General features: G+C 40.9%; 2 protein-coding genes across 2 annotated transcripts in view; both read left to right on the plus strand.

The window, feature by feature from the left end:
• The window catches only part of LOC117288495, a 36,036-nt gene extending 29,876 nt beyond the window's left edge, over positions 1-6,160 (plus strand). The window contains 9 exon segments of the mRNA XM_033769375.1: positions 547-928; positions 1,047-1,206; positions 1,653-1,730; positions 2,139-2,257; positions 2,597-2,764; positions 2,983-3,226; positions 4,317-4,710; positions 5,276-5,457; positions 5,921-6,160. Coding sequence (XP_033625266.1) covers positions 547-928; positions 1,047-1,206; positions 1,653-1,730; positions 2,139-2,257; positions 2,597-2,764; positions 2,983-3,226; positions 4,317-4,710; positions 5,276-5,457; positions 5,921-6,039 — 1,846 coding nt within the window. The 3' untranslated portion in view covers positions 6,040-6,160.
• Positions 6,161-9,892: 3,732 nt separating this feature from the next.
• On the plus strand, positions 9,893-17,076 carry LOC117288496 (cholinesterase 1-like). Its single transcript, XM_033769376.1, has 8 exons — positions 9,893-10,219; positions 12,466-12,625; positions 13,116-13,193; positions 13,775-13,893; positions 14,410-14,580; positions 14,853-15,472; positions 16,378-16,562; positions 16,949-17,076. The coding sequence occupies exons 1-8, from the start codon at positions 9,893-9,895 to the stop codon at positions 17,074-17,076; spliced, it is 1,788 nt and encodes a 595-aa protein (XP_033625267.1).
• Positions 17,077-17,856: the final 780 nt, after the last annotated feature.

Below are 17,856 nucleotides of genomic sequence, written 5' to 3' on the forward strand. Positions count from 1 at the left end.
GATTGGAGGATACAGCTTTCAAAACAAGGCATTTATTTGGGACATAATGTGGTGTGTTACGCCCCCCCCCATTCAATAGAACACATCAGATGGAACGTAAAATGCATGGTGATGAGTGACGTAGCGTTACAGTAGTAACTGTTATATAACATCCATAAAACCGAAACATGTGAGGTATATCTCGCATACCGGTCACCCACATTACACCCCGCTGCTCCACTGGAAAAGTGGAGGTTTGTGCCAGCAGTCACAATAATGTATTTCCTCTGAAGTAAAGGAAGTTCCAGACCCCTTACGTGGTCCTTTCTTTTATGTTGCTTGTTTGTACATAGTACTAGTAGACTTTTGCATTTGAATAAACAAACATCAACGACCAGTTCATGATTCAGCCGTCACAATCGTGTTCGCAAACAAGCTTATTATGTCATGGTGGTATTAAAAAGAACCTTCCATTCTTATAACAAACAGAACGATAAACTGGAGGTGTTGTGAACGGTGTGCGATTTCTTTTGGTAGCATTATAAAATTTGTGTTAAATTGTACAAGTATGGTTGTATTTGGTCAGGCTATACCCGTGTCGGCGGCCTTTTTCCTTGGGTTGTTGGTGGGCTTCGTAGACTCCGAACAACCTCAGGTCACTGTAGAGCAGGGTGCCCTCTTTGGTACCACCGAGACTTTCCAGGAAAATGGGTTCATCAATATCACCAAGAACATCGATGTCTTCAAGGGGATACCGTTTGCAGAGCCACCCGTTGGACCGCTGCGATTCAGGGCACCGGTAGAGAAGAGTAGTTGGGGAAGCGAGGTTTACAACGCCACGTACTTCAGAGATGCATGCGTACAGAATCCGGACGGAGTTTTTCCATATGGCTTGCAGATGAGTGAAGACTGTCTTCATGTCAACATTTACGCGCCAAATCCAAAACTTGTAAGTCTGTTTTCAAAACGAATGTCTTTGCATGGCGGAGGTTTTCACAATGATTTTGAAGTGAATTGCGAGAGGTCACTGTAGCTGTGATATCTCATTTTGTTTCGTCTATTTGCAGCCTGAGGGCGCTGCCGTAATGGTCTATATGCATGGTGGCGGTCTCAGATCCGGTAGCGGATCACTCCCAGATCTAAGAAGCACACCATTGGTTGCTATAGGTGACGTCATCTTGGTCGCCATCAACTATCGGGTGAATGTATTTGGCTTCCTAACCACAGGTGAGATCTCCAATTTTGCTTAAAGGGCCGTTGGTGGTCTCCATAAAGTTTCATTAGTTTTTTTTGTGGCTCGGTGGTAAAATAATACTTGTGTGTCTAAGTTCTCAATGGAGAGGAATAAGAACTTGGCTGCGCGTTCACTGAGATGAGCTGTTAATAGATCTTTGTCATGATGCCTCCATCTTGGTAATGTTCCTCATATCAAATAGCAATAATGTATGCTAATAATCATTTTGCAAATAGCAACCAGACTATTTTGTTCTTCCAGCATCGGTTTAGTTACATTGATATTAAATGGGAGAAATTCAAGATGGCTGCATCGTGATAAAGGTACTCTATACTGCATCAAGTTACTGCTAGACTCTCTCTATTTCTTAGGTGTAATGGAAGCTACAGTTCTTCTTAACACGATATTTTGTTTTTTAATGTTCATTGTCGGTTTTCAGGTGATGAGGTTTCTCCAGGAAATGCCGGCCTTAAAGATCAAGCTCTTGCCCTCCAGTGGATCAAAAAGAACATAGAAGGTCAGAGTTTAAAGGAACATGTTGCCTTGGATCGAACGCGTTGGTCTTTGACAAGCGTTTGAAACCGTTTGTTATGCATATTATGGTTAGAAAGATATTTTAAAAGTAAAATAATTATCCACACAAGTATCATTCGGAATTGCACGGTTTTCCTTTTACGTCGCGAACTAACACGGTCGGCCATTTTGTGGAGTCAAATTTTTTGACTCAACAACCAACTCGCCCGATCCAAGGCAACAGTGTTCCTTTAATATAGGTCACTTTAATGTCATTTCTTTTAAAAGGCTATCGTTGATCAGATTATTTGTCGAACGAGTATATAGTTATCCAGTGACCTATAGCCTGGGCCGAATTTCTGTCACGCCCTATCTCATATCAATGCCTCACAGCTTCTCATTTCAATAACAGCTTTTGGAGGAGATAATGATCGCATCACTATCTTCGGTACGAGTGCTGGATCACAAAGCGTTAGTGCTCATCTACTGGCCAAGCAAAATGAGGGGCTGTTCCATCAAGCTATAATGCAGGTACGAACATTGTTCAAAGTATCATTTCAAAGACATTACCCGTTTGTTTACAAAATTCAAACAACTCGTCAATGAAACCCCAAAAAAATTAAGAACGCTCCGATTAAAAAATGAACAAGAAAATAGGACTCATCACTTGAATATCATACTTTAAGTGAGTTTTCTTTCAATGTGAATATATAATCAGGGTAAATATACAACAAAATTGAACTGGGAACTGGGTCTCATCACGGGAATATTGAACTGGGAACTGGGTCTCATCACGGGAATATTGAACTGGGAACTGGGTCTCATCACGGGAATATCATACATCGAGTGAGTTTTCTTTTTCCTCTCCAGAGCGGAAATGTTCTTGCCGAATCGATCTTCCAGGAAAATCAAGATATAATGCGACAGCAAGCGTTTCAACTTGGTGCTCAATTTGGATGTACGGCTGAGGACACGACTGGTTTAGTTGAGTGTTTGCGAGAGCAAGACCCAACGGCTCTTTTCACCACGTCAGAAGAGGTATTCCCTTGACATTAGACGTCCCCTAATTGCACAAACAACTGAACCTTTATTTTTTTGTTCCAGCATTAGGTTACAATGTGTCATGGGGCCAATTTGACAAACATAAGACTGGTCTCAATTCGATTCCTAAACTTCTGTGCAAATTTGAATCATTTAAATATCCAATCTTACCAATGCTGTGCACGCTTAACAGCCTTTTGTTGATGATTCTTCAGATATCGTTTCAACCTAGTGTGGTTGTCGACGGTGAATATATAGAGGATACACCTTCCAATCTGTACTCCACTGGGCAGTACAACCATGTCGACATCCTTCTAGGGACAAATGCTGACGAAGGGACGTTCGTCATGCTCTTCAATCCTCTATTTTTCCCCGAGTATTTCCTCAGACCAGATCCTCCTTTCGTGTCTCAGGAAAACTACGAGGGGATCATCAACCGGCAAGTCGGTATTTACTACGGTAAGACTTTCCCACACTGTCATCTTTGTAAAGCAGGATGGTCAGCTCCTGAAGCAGGGTCACCTCTTAAAGCAGGGTTACCTCCTAAAGCAGGGTCACCTCCTAAAGCAAGGTCACCTCTTAAAGCAAGGTCACCTCCTAAAGCAGGGTCACCTCCTAAAGCAGGGTCACATCCTAAAGCAGGGTCACCTCCTAAAGCAGGGTTACCTCCTGAAGCAGGGTCACCTCCTAAAGCAGGGTCACATCCTAAAGCAGGGTCACCTCCTAAAGCAGGGTCACCTCCTAAAGCAGGGTCACCTCCTAAAGCAGGGTCACATCCTAAAGCAGGGTCACATCCTAAAGCAGGGTCACCTCCTAAAGCAAGGTCACCTCCTAAAGCAGGGTCACCTCCTAAAGCAGGGTCACCTCCTAAAGCAGGGTCACCTCCTAAAGCAGGGTCACCTCCTAAAGCAGGGTCACCTCCTAAAGCAGGGTCACCTCCTAAAGCAGGGTCACCTCCTAAAGCAGGGTCACCTCCTAAAGCAGGGTCACCTCCTAAAGCAGGGTCACCTCCTAAGGGAGGGTCACATCCTAAAGCAGGGTCACCTCTTCAAGCAGGGTCACCTCCTAAAGCAGGGTCACCTCCAAAAGCAGGGTCACCTCCTAAGGGAGGGTCATATCCTGAAGTAGGGTCACCTTCTGAAAAAGGGTCAGATGTTAAAAGTATAGTGTCATCTCCTTAGGAAGGGCAAATTCTAAGATAGGGTCACCTCCTAATATAATGTTCATAACCTCAGTAAGGGCACCTAGTTAGGTAGGGTCGCTTACCCATTACTATGTTTATGGCACTTGACAATGTTTCCCCATGCAAACCGTTACTTCACAATTATTTCATACAGCTTACCTATTGAGACACATGGAGATTGCACTTTCTGTTTTTATTTAGTTTTGATCAGAAAAAAAGGGAAACCTTCTACAATACTCTCGAGAGAAAAAAAAGGTATCTTTCATGCCCTTGAATGGTACAATGCCACTGTTTTTGTAGGCAGAGGTTACTTGGTCTATAAAGATTCTTTTTTCAAGAGAATCCAAACAAATTAATATCTTGCAGGAGCCAATACACAGATAGCAGACGCTATCAGACTGCAGTATGTCGACTGGTCTCAAGCCGACAATGCCAGCGCAGACTATTTTAAAGCAGTGAAGAACTTTTATACTGACTTTTTATTTGCGAGCTCAACCGACTTAGTTGCTCGCTACCACGCCCAGGGGGGTAATGCCGTCTTCATGTACCAGATGACCCACGTCACTAGCGTGTCTTACAGGGATGTTGCCGTGGGAGTCGGGCCTGGCTGGATGGGGGCAGGTCATGCCGAGGATGTACTCTATGTCTTCGGGGTTCCATTCATCCCGGAGGCTGCGATCAGGCGATCGGAGTTGCAAGATGCGGAGAAAGCACTCTCTGTGAAATTTATGGAGTTTTGGACAAACTTCGCCAATACTGGGTAAGTGCAGCTTAAGTGAGTAAATGAAATGAAGATAGCTCCTGGCCTGAAATTTGTGCTATTGAGTCTAAGAAGGCTATCAGATGGTTCAGATCGTTTGAAAGCTTTACAAAAAATAACACATGATAACAAATATACTGTTGGAAACAATACGATGGTGTACGCGAGTGTGTGGAATCCGATGGTGCTGTACTCCATGATATTAGACCCTGGGTGGATTTCACAAAGAGTTAGGACTAGTCTTATCTCGACTTAGGACGAGTTACTCGTGCTAACTTAAGACTACCTATACACTTTTTAAATCTCTTAGGACTAGTCCTATATAAAGTTAGGACTTGTCCTAACTCTTTGTTTTGCTAACCGGTATAGTGTTAGTGCGCAAGCGCGATGTATACAATTAATTACAAAGTTCTAGAAAAAAAATTCAATCGGTCCTGGCCGAATGCCATAGCTCTGCTTATAAGAACAACCAATATTATTATTAGCTCAGCCAAAAAAAATTACGTTTTAACAGAATAACGTTAAGTTTGATCATTGACGGTTGTGATCTTTCTGCTTTATACAGAAACCCAGGAACAAAGACTCCTGGCTCTTCACCGGCCTCTGAGGACGATTACTGGCCCGAGTTTACCATTCCTGGACTCGGATACAAGGAGCTCAATGTTACCATGGCGACAGGTCGCGCCCTCAAGAGTAACGAGGCTCATTTCTGGAACTCCTACGTAGTACAGCTTCAGACCATGCTGGGTAAATATCCACACTCAAACGCAGAGACGTGCTTTTCTTCGGGAGTGAAGAATAGTTTCGAGAGTTTAAGATCTCAAAATTATTGTTCATGAATTATACAATAATAATAATGGGGTCTTAAACAGCACACGTATCCACCAAGGATGTATTCAAGAATCAAAGAGAAACACATTCTTCTGAAGACGAGCAGAGTACACTGTTCGAAACGTCGAGACAAACCGGCTCTTTTCAGAGCCAACACTCACACATGGTTGTACCCGTAAGTTTACTATAACTTATAGTTTCTTCTTAGAAACACTTTTGTTTACAACAAAATCATAATGTTTACAAGGTGACTACAGCGTATTGACCACCCACTGCCAGAAACACTGCTGCAAACTGATAAGTGTATCTGGGTTATTTGACGTACATTACACAACACACAACACAAAAATTTTTAACATTTGATTTATTCTAAATGCAGCTAATATGGAGGCTAGTGAGCGTGAATGGAGAGATTCGTATAGCGCCTGGAAGTACACCGACATGGCCGACTGGAGAGAGCAGTTCAACCAGTATAAAGCACAGACCGGCAACTATTAATCAACTATCGAACAGTCCATTATTAATTAAATAATTATTGAAAAATTGTAGATTTAACAAACTATTATGAGGATTGGTAATGGGGTCTATAACATACGATTTATTTTGATTAAGCTTTTCAATAAAAGAAGAAACATGCAAATCCAGTGTGGTGTGGGTGAGTGTGATTAGGTACACATTAAAACCGCGGACCAATAATAAAAAGATGAAAACAGGGTCCACTCTTCGGGAAACGTGTACAAAACCAATGAGAGCTGTTGCTAAAAAATGTAAACAAATGAAAGACAATAGGGGGTCCACGGTTGCAGCTCAAACGTCGAATTGTGTTGGAATTTGGTTCAATAGTAAAACCCTCTTTAAAAAAAAAAAACTTCTTTCAGCACGTATGGGGGACACACATCAAGTGACCGGCAATTTTGGAGTTTCTGATAATCATTTAAGTTTCAGTGGTGTCCGTTTATGAATGCTGCAACCAGAGACGCAGTTGGTACCCACTGCCACCTCACAGAAAAAGGGGATTGCTTTGGTGGTCTTTATGAAAACGACGTAACAGTTGTTTTACTATTTTTACCAAGCAGGCATTCCATTTAACCGCTCCTCAGGTAACCTATACTATCTCGTGTCTCCTACACCAGAATTTATATTAAAACTACTATTTATGAACCTACTGAGCCCTTTTCACACTACTCTGTTCCCCGGGGTTGACCCCGGAAATAACGGTCGGCCTTTTCGCACCGTGGTCGCCAAACCCCGGTCTGACCCCGGTCTGACCCGGCACATTGGCATACCCCGGGGAAAAGCCAACCCCTGCTCTAAGCGTTAAAACCCCGGGGTATTCTTAAAAAGTGCAAGCGGAACCCAGCGTAGAATAGGGACACAGTGTGAAAGTGCATCAGGGTTTATAAACTGAGGGGTAAATCAGTCCCGGGCTTCCCCGTGGCTGTATTCCACGGATACACAGTGTGAACAGAGCTTTTGAATCCCTTTATTTCACCCCTTCCGGTCATTTTTAATAACATTCCACTCTTTAAAAACACAATGAGTCTGTTTAATGGTAAATCTCCCAAGTAGTCACCCAACCGGAACAGTCGGCTTCATGTTGGTATCTTCACATCATGGTGAATGATGTAGGCCTACCTGCCTGCTTTGTTAAGGTAAGACATTAGGTACAACAACAATTTAGACATGCACACGATTTTGAGATCATATTTTTATTGTAGGTAGGCCTACATGTCATGATGCATATGCAGTGCTGCATGCTATGGGTTCTTACATTAATTGGTTACTTAATTGCGCCAACGTAAGCCCTACATGTAATTCTGTTCATTTCTTGCACCATTAAAATTTAGACATGCACAAGATTTAAAGATAATATTTTAAGTGTTGGTAGCCTACACGTATTATGCAGTGTTGCATGCTATGGGTTCTTACATTAATTGGCTACCTAATTGCGCCAAGTTGACTATACGTAGGCCCTACATGTAATTCTGTTCATTTCTTGCACCGTATTATGGTTTCAGCGTCAGGAATCGCTTCATACATTGGCTATATACATGGATGTGTGGTACATTATTGTAGGTCTATAGATTAAACCCATAATACAACGATGGTCTTAGAACAGTAGAAATAAGACCAGACCAGTCCCCATGGCTTTGTCCATCATACCTGAAAAGTGACATTATGTGTGCCCTAAAGTCGGCAGAGGGCGCTATAATTTCAAATATGCGCACATCACTCCTCTGTTAAAATCAAATAAGCTTGATCCAGAGGACTTGAACAGTTATCGACCTATCGCTCACTTGAAGTTTCTCGGAAAACTGCTTGAACGGCTTGTGGTCTCTCAGCTTCAGGAATATCTGATGATTAATAACTTGTTTGCTAGTGCTCAATCTGCATATAGACCAAATCATAGTTGTGAAACTGCTATTGTTAGAGTCGTTAATGACATTTTGATGGCCCTTGATAGTGGTAATGATGCCATTTTGCTGCTTCTTGACTATTCAGGTGCTTTTGACACTATCAGTCAGCCTATTTTATTTTCACGCTTGGAGAAAAGATATGGGATAGGCGGAAATGCACTGAAACTACTCACTTCTTACCTTAAAAACAGAAGTCACTCTGTAGTTATTGGAAGCTCTAAATCTCATATTTATTCATCCACCCATGGTGTCCCTCATGGCCCTGTCTTAGGCCCTTTGGCATTCACTTTGTATTCAGCACCACTGCAGGACATTATTTCTCATCACAATTTGAAATGTATGATGTATGCAAATGATACTCAAGTTTATGTATTCATTGAAGATGGTAAACAATATGATGCGGTTCAAAAACTACAGGCTTGTGTTTTAGATATAAAATATTGGTCTGTTCAGAATGATCTCAAACTTAATGCAGATAAAACTGAGGTTCTTCACTTTACCAGTAAATTCAGACAGAGTCATCAACTCGAGTCTTTCATCCTTGATGACATGGCTGTCATTACAGTGGCAGATTCTGCCAGAAATCTTGGCGTCAAACTTGATAACCATCTTACAATGCATGCTTATGTTAATGATACCTGTAGAGCTGCTTCATCTGCTCTTCATAAAATTGGTACAATACGGTCATTCTTAAACAAGAAATCAACAGAAAGACTCGTCCATGCACAATTGTAATGTTTCGCATTGATTTTTGTAACAGCATTTTGTATGGTCTTCATGATGTACATATTAACAAGCTTCAGAGAATCCCAAACTCTGCTGCTAGATTGGTGACACGTACTCAAAAGCGTGAACACATTTCTCCTATTTTGCATGATTTACATTGGCTTCCGATAAAACACCGTATTCATCATAAGATACTTTCATTAACTTTCTTATGTTTGCAAGGTTTAGGCCCAACTTATCTCCAGGAACTCATCCAAAAATATCATCCAGTTCGCAATCTCCGCTCTAAATCCAGGTCTCTCTTAGTTTGTCCCTCGACTTTTACTAAATTTTATGGGGCCAGAGCTTTTGCGGCAGCAGCAGCAGAATTATGGAATAGTCTTCCGGACACCATAAAACAAGCTCAAACAGTGAATTTATTTAAGACAAAGTTAAAAACACATTTATTTTTTCAATAGCCTTCAGTGCTTCTTTCTGTATCAACTAAATTTTGCTTTTGTATTTACTTCACATCTCTATTAACTTTTACTTCTCTTTTGTTTTCTTCTCAAAGCGCATAGGGACTTCTCTGTGATTGTGATATGCGCTCTACAAAAATGGTTCATTATTATAATTAAAATCGTCCGTAGTCCGCCAAAAATGCGTTTACTATTCCCCCGCCAGGGATCTATTACATTGAGGGCGTGTGGATGTAGTTGAATTCTACTCGTGTTTAATTTTACAAAAAGAAGATCAGAAACTGACTAATATAATGAGCGTTAAAATACAAAGACAATAATTTTTCAGAGCATAACTTAATGATTTAGCCTGAACCCTTTTGATAGGACGCATAATGTGCAAACACTATTGCTGTTGAAAACAGGGAACACGACGTGGTAAAGTTGTTCATGGTTCTCACTGTGGCAAATTGGCCACACACGTCCCTGTAATTACATGGCATATATAATGATAGATACTTAGTTTATTTGTGTAAGCTGTAGCCTGGTTACCTTGAAAAGTAGAACTCTATCTAAACAATGATTGAAGGTTACCTGGGGTTCTGGTGAGTTGTTTTACAACCCAACACTTGTTTACAAATTAATTAGCCAAACAGCGACTTGATTTATGGCTATAAACAATAATACACAAATCCTATAGCAATATAAATCCACTGGCGGACTATAACTACAGATCTAAGGACACTAACTGACTTTGAGAATTAGTGAAAAATGGCCGCGTTGGTTCAACTTTCTTTGCTCGTGTTTGGTGTTTTGGGAGTGGAGTGCCAGCCCCGTGTTAGCCTGGGCGGTCTCGGTACTCTACTCGGGGAAACGGTCCACTATCTCCGGGAGGGCTACCCGGCCAAAGACGTCTACATCGATGCATTCCGTGGGATCCCGTTTGCCGAGAAACCCGTCCGGTTCTCGAAGCCGCGAGCCAAGGAATGGTCGGGGGAGTTCAATGCGACAACCTTCAAGGAGAGGTGCCCGCAAGCGCTTACAGAGGGAACCAGTGAAGATTGCCTGTACCTTAATGTGTGGGCGCCAAACCCAAAGGTAAATGACGTGTACTGTTTACCATAATTATTTTGAAAAAGGGCATCAGTAATGATAGAAAACAACAGATCAAGTTTTGATAAAACAGAATAACTCAGTTTTTGTGCTAGAACCGTGGACATTGGATGTGCACATTTTGCACAAATACAAAAAATGTCAAAGGCATTAAAACTGCCTTTGCCATTTTCAAAAATTACTTTTAGACCTTATAATCCCCTATGTTTTTATTGATTAATTTGTTTTGGGTAAAAGGACGCAATTGGAGAGGTGTGTTGGAATGTGGACAAGAGTTGCACATTAATTTATTTTACTTCGACGCGCAATTGGAGAGGTGTGTTGGAATGTGGACAAGAGTTGCACATTAATTTATTTTACTTCGACGCGCAGATTTTGATTGCCCCGATCGAGATTTGTTTCAAATGCTTTTCATTGTATCCATTTAGTATAACGCATTTGTCCCAAGAGAAAATGTTGGTAAAATAATAACATTTTGAAAATAGAATTTTGAAACTTTTTGATTAATATTCTACCAATGTTTTTAAAACAATAAAACAAATCTCGAATGGCCCATTAGTCAAAAATCTTTCTCATGACTGACTCTCATCGCAGACACATTGCCTGTCGTACTCTTGATGTCAATAAATTTGATAACTAAATGTTAAAGTCATCTAAGATGGGCGAACGTTAGCCATTCAAAGAGGAATGTGGGATATGTGACGTCATGTCGATCCAACCAAACGTGATTGCGAACAGTTCTCAAAAAGTGATTTGTTGAATAATGTACACAATAATAATTCTTTTGTTTCCTCCCTTGTTGCAGTGTTTGTAGACTTGATTCAAGACCCGTTCTCGTGCGAGAGGTTCCTAAGCATATCTGCCGTCAAAATGTAGCTATGTGGTTCCGAGAATGGCGCGGCACAGGTTAAGCGATGGGACTGAAAATAAAAGGACTCCCACGGGATTGGGACTTGAGTCAAGTCTACAATGTTTGAAGTTGTGTTACCTAAAGATGTTAAGGACATAAACCTATAAGCATCCTGCATTATCAATGATTTACCAAATAGAACCATAATGAACCATACAATGATTGCTTGAAGGCTTAGGTTTGATTTATAATCAAAGATTGCTATCATTTAGAGTGTAGGTTCACATGACATGTTAAAAAGGGGGATGTCAAATTGATAACACAAACTTAAGGGGTGGTGCAAACTTTTTGTTGGTGTTGGTTTTTGTTTGTTTTTAGGGGAGAGCATTCATTCAAGGTTTTAGGGTTTGTTTTTCGAATCCAAGATAATAATAGATTACTTAAATAATTATTATGTTTTGTTATGTTTCACTCATCACAAATCATCCAATTTCCATTTTTGCTGAGATCGTGTGCACCATCTATACTTGTTTTGATCGCTGCGATATAAACAAGCAACTCTGTTTTTGTTGGGAGTGAAGCATCCCCTTTCTTTACTTTAACAAATATTTTAAACGAAACTTTTTCTCTGGACTATTTCCGATTTTAAACTTAACAACCAGTGAGCTAGGAATCAATCTGAAAGGTTTTAGACAGCGATTATTATTTCCTCCGAGGCTACAGATTATAAAGTTGATAACATTTTGTTTCTGATTTCAAAACCTACCTAATTGATACCCAACTACCTCTCTGCTTTGACTGTTACATAATGGTAGATAGATCCTATGATATCAGGTCATTTGCATAGATATTGAAGGAAATAGATCCTCAGTAAATAAATGAGGCAAGAATGAAGGCTGAACATCGATTCAAAAAACCCAAACCCTCGATGTCAGGAAAAGTTAATTGTTATAACACTCTATGTGTGGTACTGTCATCTGACAGCACCCTCCTATTCAATTTCCTCTTTGGGGGCACGCACAACGGGTACAAAATCCCCACGCCATCACCATTTATATAGATTCTTATATTATAATAAAAACTAAATTATTTATTTGTTTGTCCTATTCTTGTGAAATGCGAGTATCATCCAATGCCTGTGATAAAACTTATAAGGATACCTGACAATAACTGATTGGTTAATATCCTCCATGGTCAAGTTATGAGAGTCAACATTTTGGAGAAGGAGCGGGGGAATGGTGGGGGAATGAAGAACACAAAATAATTGAACTTGACTTGCATTCCAACACATCCGTAACAAAAACACCAATAAATATATAGTAACGAATGTTCACGCTTAGATTTTCCAAGTTCTAACTTGTTTTTTGTGTGATTTTTGTAGCCTTCCAAAGCAGCCGTTATGGTCTTCATCCACGGTGGTGGATATGTGTCAGGGGCAGGCGATTACAAAGGTTACCACGGCACACAGCTCGTGGCGTATCAAGACGTCGTTGTTGTGACTTGTAACTACAGACTAGGCAGCTTCGGCTTTCTCACCACAGGTAAAAACAACCACCACACTCAAAACAACTTAAGTTTGTGAGGATTTTTTTAAATTCAAGAATATTACGTTTAGACTTTATTTTAGTTCGGTAATGAGCTTCTCACAGACTGGTGACCATGTCCAATGCCGAACTGCCTTTTTATACTTTCTTTGTGATCATAGAGGGCGTTGTAGGCGTGGTTTGGACTAGTATAATTGGTAATTAGTTCTGGGGATGGTACCCCGCTTTAAAGCCTGAACATCTGACGTCACACTTCGACGATTCTGATTAACGCCAGAGAGAGGCCTCAAGCTTCGGTCAATCCCCGTCCATAATCACCTTTTATCTAGATTCATATGCGGACGACCAAAAGTGCAGCTGCGAAACGTCACTTCGGACCAATCAAACACGTAGAAAGCTTACGTCACTGCACGTTTATTCAATTAAATCATTGTATCCAATGAACTCACTGGTTTTGAACAGTTGTCTTTATCCTTAACGCTTGCAGGTGATCCAGAGTTACCAGGGAACTATGGGCTATGGGACCAGCGCGAAGCACTGAAATGGGTGAAGGCACATATAACTGGTAGGTCAGAGGTAGTCATGTCTATGTTCAAACGCCGTTTCTCTTGTCCCTAATAAGAAGTACTGAGCAGAGTGTGGGTTCGAGTCCCAGTCGTGGCATTTGCGTCCTTGTGCAAGATACTTTACCATATGCCTTGGTCCTTCGATTGAGACCTTATAGCTCCCGTGTACTTAGGATTGGTAAAATAACCCAGAACACTTATCGTGGAAGAGTACGATGCATTCCAGTGTTTCTGCTTCACATAGCACGCACCCTTGTTTACTAATTCTATTGCAACTTCGATGAACACTTGTAATGAGTCAAAATTGTCACAGGTTTGTTATGTTATGCATAATGTTTGGATACACCAAGTGAGAACACTGGTCTTTTACTGATAATTACCAAAGGTGTCCAGTGCCTTGAAGCACCCTCTCAAAGTTGGCATTACACGCCCTGTGGCGACCAGCTTGAATTATTTCATATAAGCAGTGGGTACTAAATATAAATTTAATTACTTTTAATGAGGTCCCAGAATTATTGTTGAATGTTAACTAATGCATATGCAGTGTTGACACTGTTATTTGTTTTTATTCTGGTTGTAGCTTTTGGAGGTGACTCTGACAGGATAACCATTTTCGGACAGAGTGCTGGTGCTGGGTCGGTCAGTCTTCTGACACTGGCGGAACCAGCCTGGGAGTTCTTCGACAGAGCAATCGTACAGGTATGGAACACACCCCACATCGAGCTCATTAGCTCTTTAATCAAAATCAGTTTCTTTAAATCTACAAGTATGCCCCCTATTATATTTCAATAATAACGTTTTTTAGTATACTTTTCCTTACGTCCTGCTCTCCTCGTACTGGAATCACAAGTTAAGTATTCCATTATTTTTCCCAGCTGCAAATCCCAGAGATAGTTGAACGTTCTTGATATCCTAGGCTGGATCATTTCATTTTTTTTCAGATGGGAAGTCAGTTCACAGGTTGTTTATACCGGTATAAAAACCAATCCCATAATACAATTTCTGTGCATCTTTATCCGATGTCTCTCCGGGCAATCCCGGTGGTCTTGTTAGTAAGACATTGCTCTAGCATTGCAAAGGTCGTGGGTTCGAATCCCACCGAGATGCCTGTGATTTGTTATTTTCACAGAGCTCGGGAAAGTGCTGAGTGTACAGTGTTAAACACACATAAACCAAAATTAATAAGCTTACGTTTTGTTGTTGATTTTTACGCAGAGTGGACAAGCTTTGTGTCCGTGGTCTTTGGAGTTGGACAAGGCAAAGGCTAGGCAGGATGCCTTCGAAGTCGGTAGGAATGCCGGGTGTGGGGAGATTGAGACCAGTGCAGAGCTTGCTGAGTGTCTACGGGTTGTTGACACCGAAAGACTCAATGCGGCGACAACTGCGGTGAGAAATTCGGATGCTGAAGTTTGATGTTTTGATTGTCGGTGTTGTTTTTCATTTCAATACAGTCTCGTGGTATTTAAAGATAACCACTCATACATAGTGCGTGACGTGGCTGAGCGAATAAGAGCACCGGACTCGAGCTCTGTGGTAGTCTCCCTAACAACACAGTCACAACCCACGAAGATATGCAACACATTGAAGTGATAAATATTGCAAATAAGACTTACCTGCAATAAGACTTATTTAATAATAATCTTATTCTTTTTCCCCAGGTCCTTCTGAAAACGAGGAATGTCATTCCATTCGTTCCGACAGTTGACGGTGAACTCATTACAGACAATCCCCTCAACCTCTTTACCAACGGCAAGTTCAAACAGTGCGATATCATGACGGGAGCGATGAGGGACGAGGGGACCATCTTAGCTGCCAGAGCTTTTCTCAGTCAAATCAACACGACTCACCCAATGGTTACCCGTGAAGAGTTTGAATCCAAACTGAGCACGTATGTCTACAGATTTACTAATGATATGATCCTGGACTCCATCAAGCAAGAATATTACAACTGGGCAGATGTGGAGGATCCTGATACTAATTTCTTCTGGAGTTTTGTCCGGATCACCACAGATGAGGCATTTGTGTGCCCGATAGAGGCTGGTGCACGAGCCTATACCAATGCTGGTATGAACACCTACCTGTATCATATGACGTACGTGCCGTCAGTTCGTAACTTCGGTGAGAATATTCCATGGGTTGATGTCGTCGCTCACTCTGACGAGATCACGTTTGTATTTGGGCATGGGTTGTTCGTGGAAAACCCAGTCAACATAACGGCAGTAGAGATGAATATGACGCTGGATTTAATGAGATATTGGACTAATTTTGCCAAAACTGGGTAAGAAATCATGAGGTAATTTCATCAAACCTGGCTCACTTTCATAAAGCTGTTAAGCAGGAAATACGGCTCGGCAAATTTATCTGCTAAGCAAAATTTATTTTTGGGGCGGCACCAATTTACAATGTAAACTTATCAGAATTTGGGCTGGTACAGTTACTGCTAAGCAATACGAACTTGTCTGTGTTTATCGATTTGTTGTGCTTACAGGCTTTATGAAATTGGGCGAGCCCCGTACATTACTAAAGGTTTTCTGCTGACGGGTCGCCCCTCTTTTTAAATAGGAATCATTTTTGACGAATCACTTTTTATAATAACATGAGTCAAAAGGTTTTTAGTAACTACTTGCCAGTGCCGAGCCTCCATACACTCGTTCCAAAGAATTCTAAAAGAAAATCTAATTTAAAGAAACCTAATACCTAAAAGTAGCTGAGCTGACTTACGGTCTAAGCAAAAGGATGGCTTGGGGATTATTATGATTAACCCAAAACAAAATTCTGGCTGTTAAAACCGTTTCCACAAAGAACAGACATAATCTGTGCTAAGCATGCAAAATTGATTCAAATAGGCCCACATCACGTGCCATCTCTCTTGCTTCTTGTCACTATTCTAGATTTCGTGTCGGCCTATAAAATTGTACTTTTTAAGTGTGCAAGTTCTGGGAGAGCACATTTTTTTATGACATTTTTTGTTTTACTTCTGCCTTTCCCTTAACGTCCCCTGCTTGTTATAATTATTGTTTTGTCAAAAATCTTACAAAAATCATATCAAAAATGTATTAGGACTGAATATCCTGTTGCAATGGTACAAGATTGGATTCAAACAATATTGTCCACAGAAGTTGAACGGCAGGGAAATAATAATATACAACTGATCCTTCGTCTGTTTTACTTCTTTTTTGGTAGAAATCCGAACCTTGAGTTTGCCAGCCAGTCTGAGAACGAAGAAGACGAGACAAACTGGGCAAAGTTTTCGATTCCTGAGCTGGCGTATAAGGATATTGCACCCTCTATGAAGGACAGTAGGGCATTGAGGAGTGCTCAGTGTCAATTCTGGAACGAATATCTACCGAAACTCAACTACTTTATAGGTAAGACTACACCCAATGGCTGTTGGAGATTTAAAATCCCATGTTGAATGTTTTTTGGCTATTACATTAATACTAATAACATTGTTGGGAAAATTAAAACTGCATGGTCAAAAGCACCCCCCCCCCTCAAAAAAAAAATTAAAATAATAATAATAATACATCCAAATTGGAAAACACACCATCTCATAACTAAAACATTGTATTATTTAAAAAGTCACAACTTTTAGAAAATAAGTTAGTTAATAAAAATCTTAATAATTCAGAATCTTGAACCCATACACTTGAGATAAAGAAAAGTTGTCGAAGATGGCTCATGGCTTTCAGGTAGAAGGGTATTACTCTATAACGCCATAGCTTAATGCAAGCCTTGATTTATTTATTTGAAGACGAAACAGACGAAGAAGAGTGGCAATGGCGGGAAGAATTCTACGGATGGAAGTCGCAGGAGATACCAGACTGGCGCCAAGCGTATGCAGAGTATATGGAGGTCGTTGGAAACGATGTCAATTCTTGAGCTGTTCATGTTTTAGAAACAAAATAATACATTATGAGCCCTTATAATTGGCATTACTTATAGAGATGTCTTGTGGAATTTTCAGACTTTTACGAATAAAGGGTTATTGTAAAGGAAATGATGTATCGCTCTGATTGAATTAAACACTCATAATAATTAAACTATATGGTTTCACTTTCACCGACTCTTGGTACCAGACTTTGTACCGAAACGTAGCTCCAGCTCCAGATCAGACTCCGTATGGTTGTAGCACCACACTATAAAAACATCCGGGTCCCGTAGGGTCTGACTAATATCTGGGTCAAGAATCTGGGTCAGTGTGAAACTTGTAGTCTGGGGTCCAACACCTCAGTCTATTGTCCAACTCTGATTGTATTATAAGTCAAATCAGGCATCCTCTTCAATTTTGTTTTATTTAACAAGCAAACTTATTAGCTATTTCCATGACTCCATGTTTAACCAATCATATTAGAGGATTCTATACATGAGGTATATAATTAAAACTACGACTCCCGAGGCGAGGCGATCCCCGGGGCGTCCTCTTTTCCTGAGGCACAGCGGCCGACGCATGCGGATGTGTACGGGTCGTCGAGTCGTGCGACGTGTTACGCACAGCGTATACGGGTAGGTTTTGTCCAGAGCGGCGTATTTTTTGTCGGACAATTCGACTGCCTTGAGCAAGCTTAAGGCAATAGAGAGGCATGCAAAAAAGTGAATGAATTATGGTGTCCACAGCAACAATGCATGCTGCATTTTGTGTGAGTCACCTCATACGAAGCC

The sequence above is a fragment of the Asterias rubens genome, chromosome 3 (genome assembly GCF_902459465.1).
Source record: "Asterias rubens chromosome 3, eAstRub1.3, whole genome shotgun sequence".
NCBI classification, from domain to species: Eukaryota; Metazoa; Echinodermata; class Asteroidea; order Forcipulatida; family Asteriidae; genus Asterias; species Asterias rubens.

What these genes read in the sequence shown, in the direction of transcription:
- LOC117288496 (XM_033769376.1), top strand. Translation starts at nt 9,893, where the DNA reads ATGGCCGCGTTGGTTCAACTTTCTTTGCTCGTGTTTGGTGTTTTGGGA. An exon ending in TGTGGGCGCCAAACCCAAAG is followed by an intron (nt 10,220 to 12,465) that starts GTAAATGACGTG and finishes TGATTTTTGTAG; the next exon opens with CCTTCCAAAGCAGCCGTTAT. An exon ending in TCGACAGAGCAATCGTACAG is followed by an intron (nt 13,894 to 14,409) that starts GTATGGAACACA and finishes ATTTTTACGCAG; the next exon opens with AGTGGACAAGCTTTGTGTCC.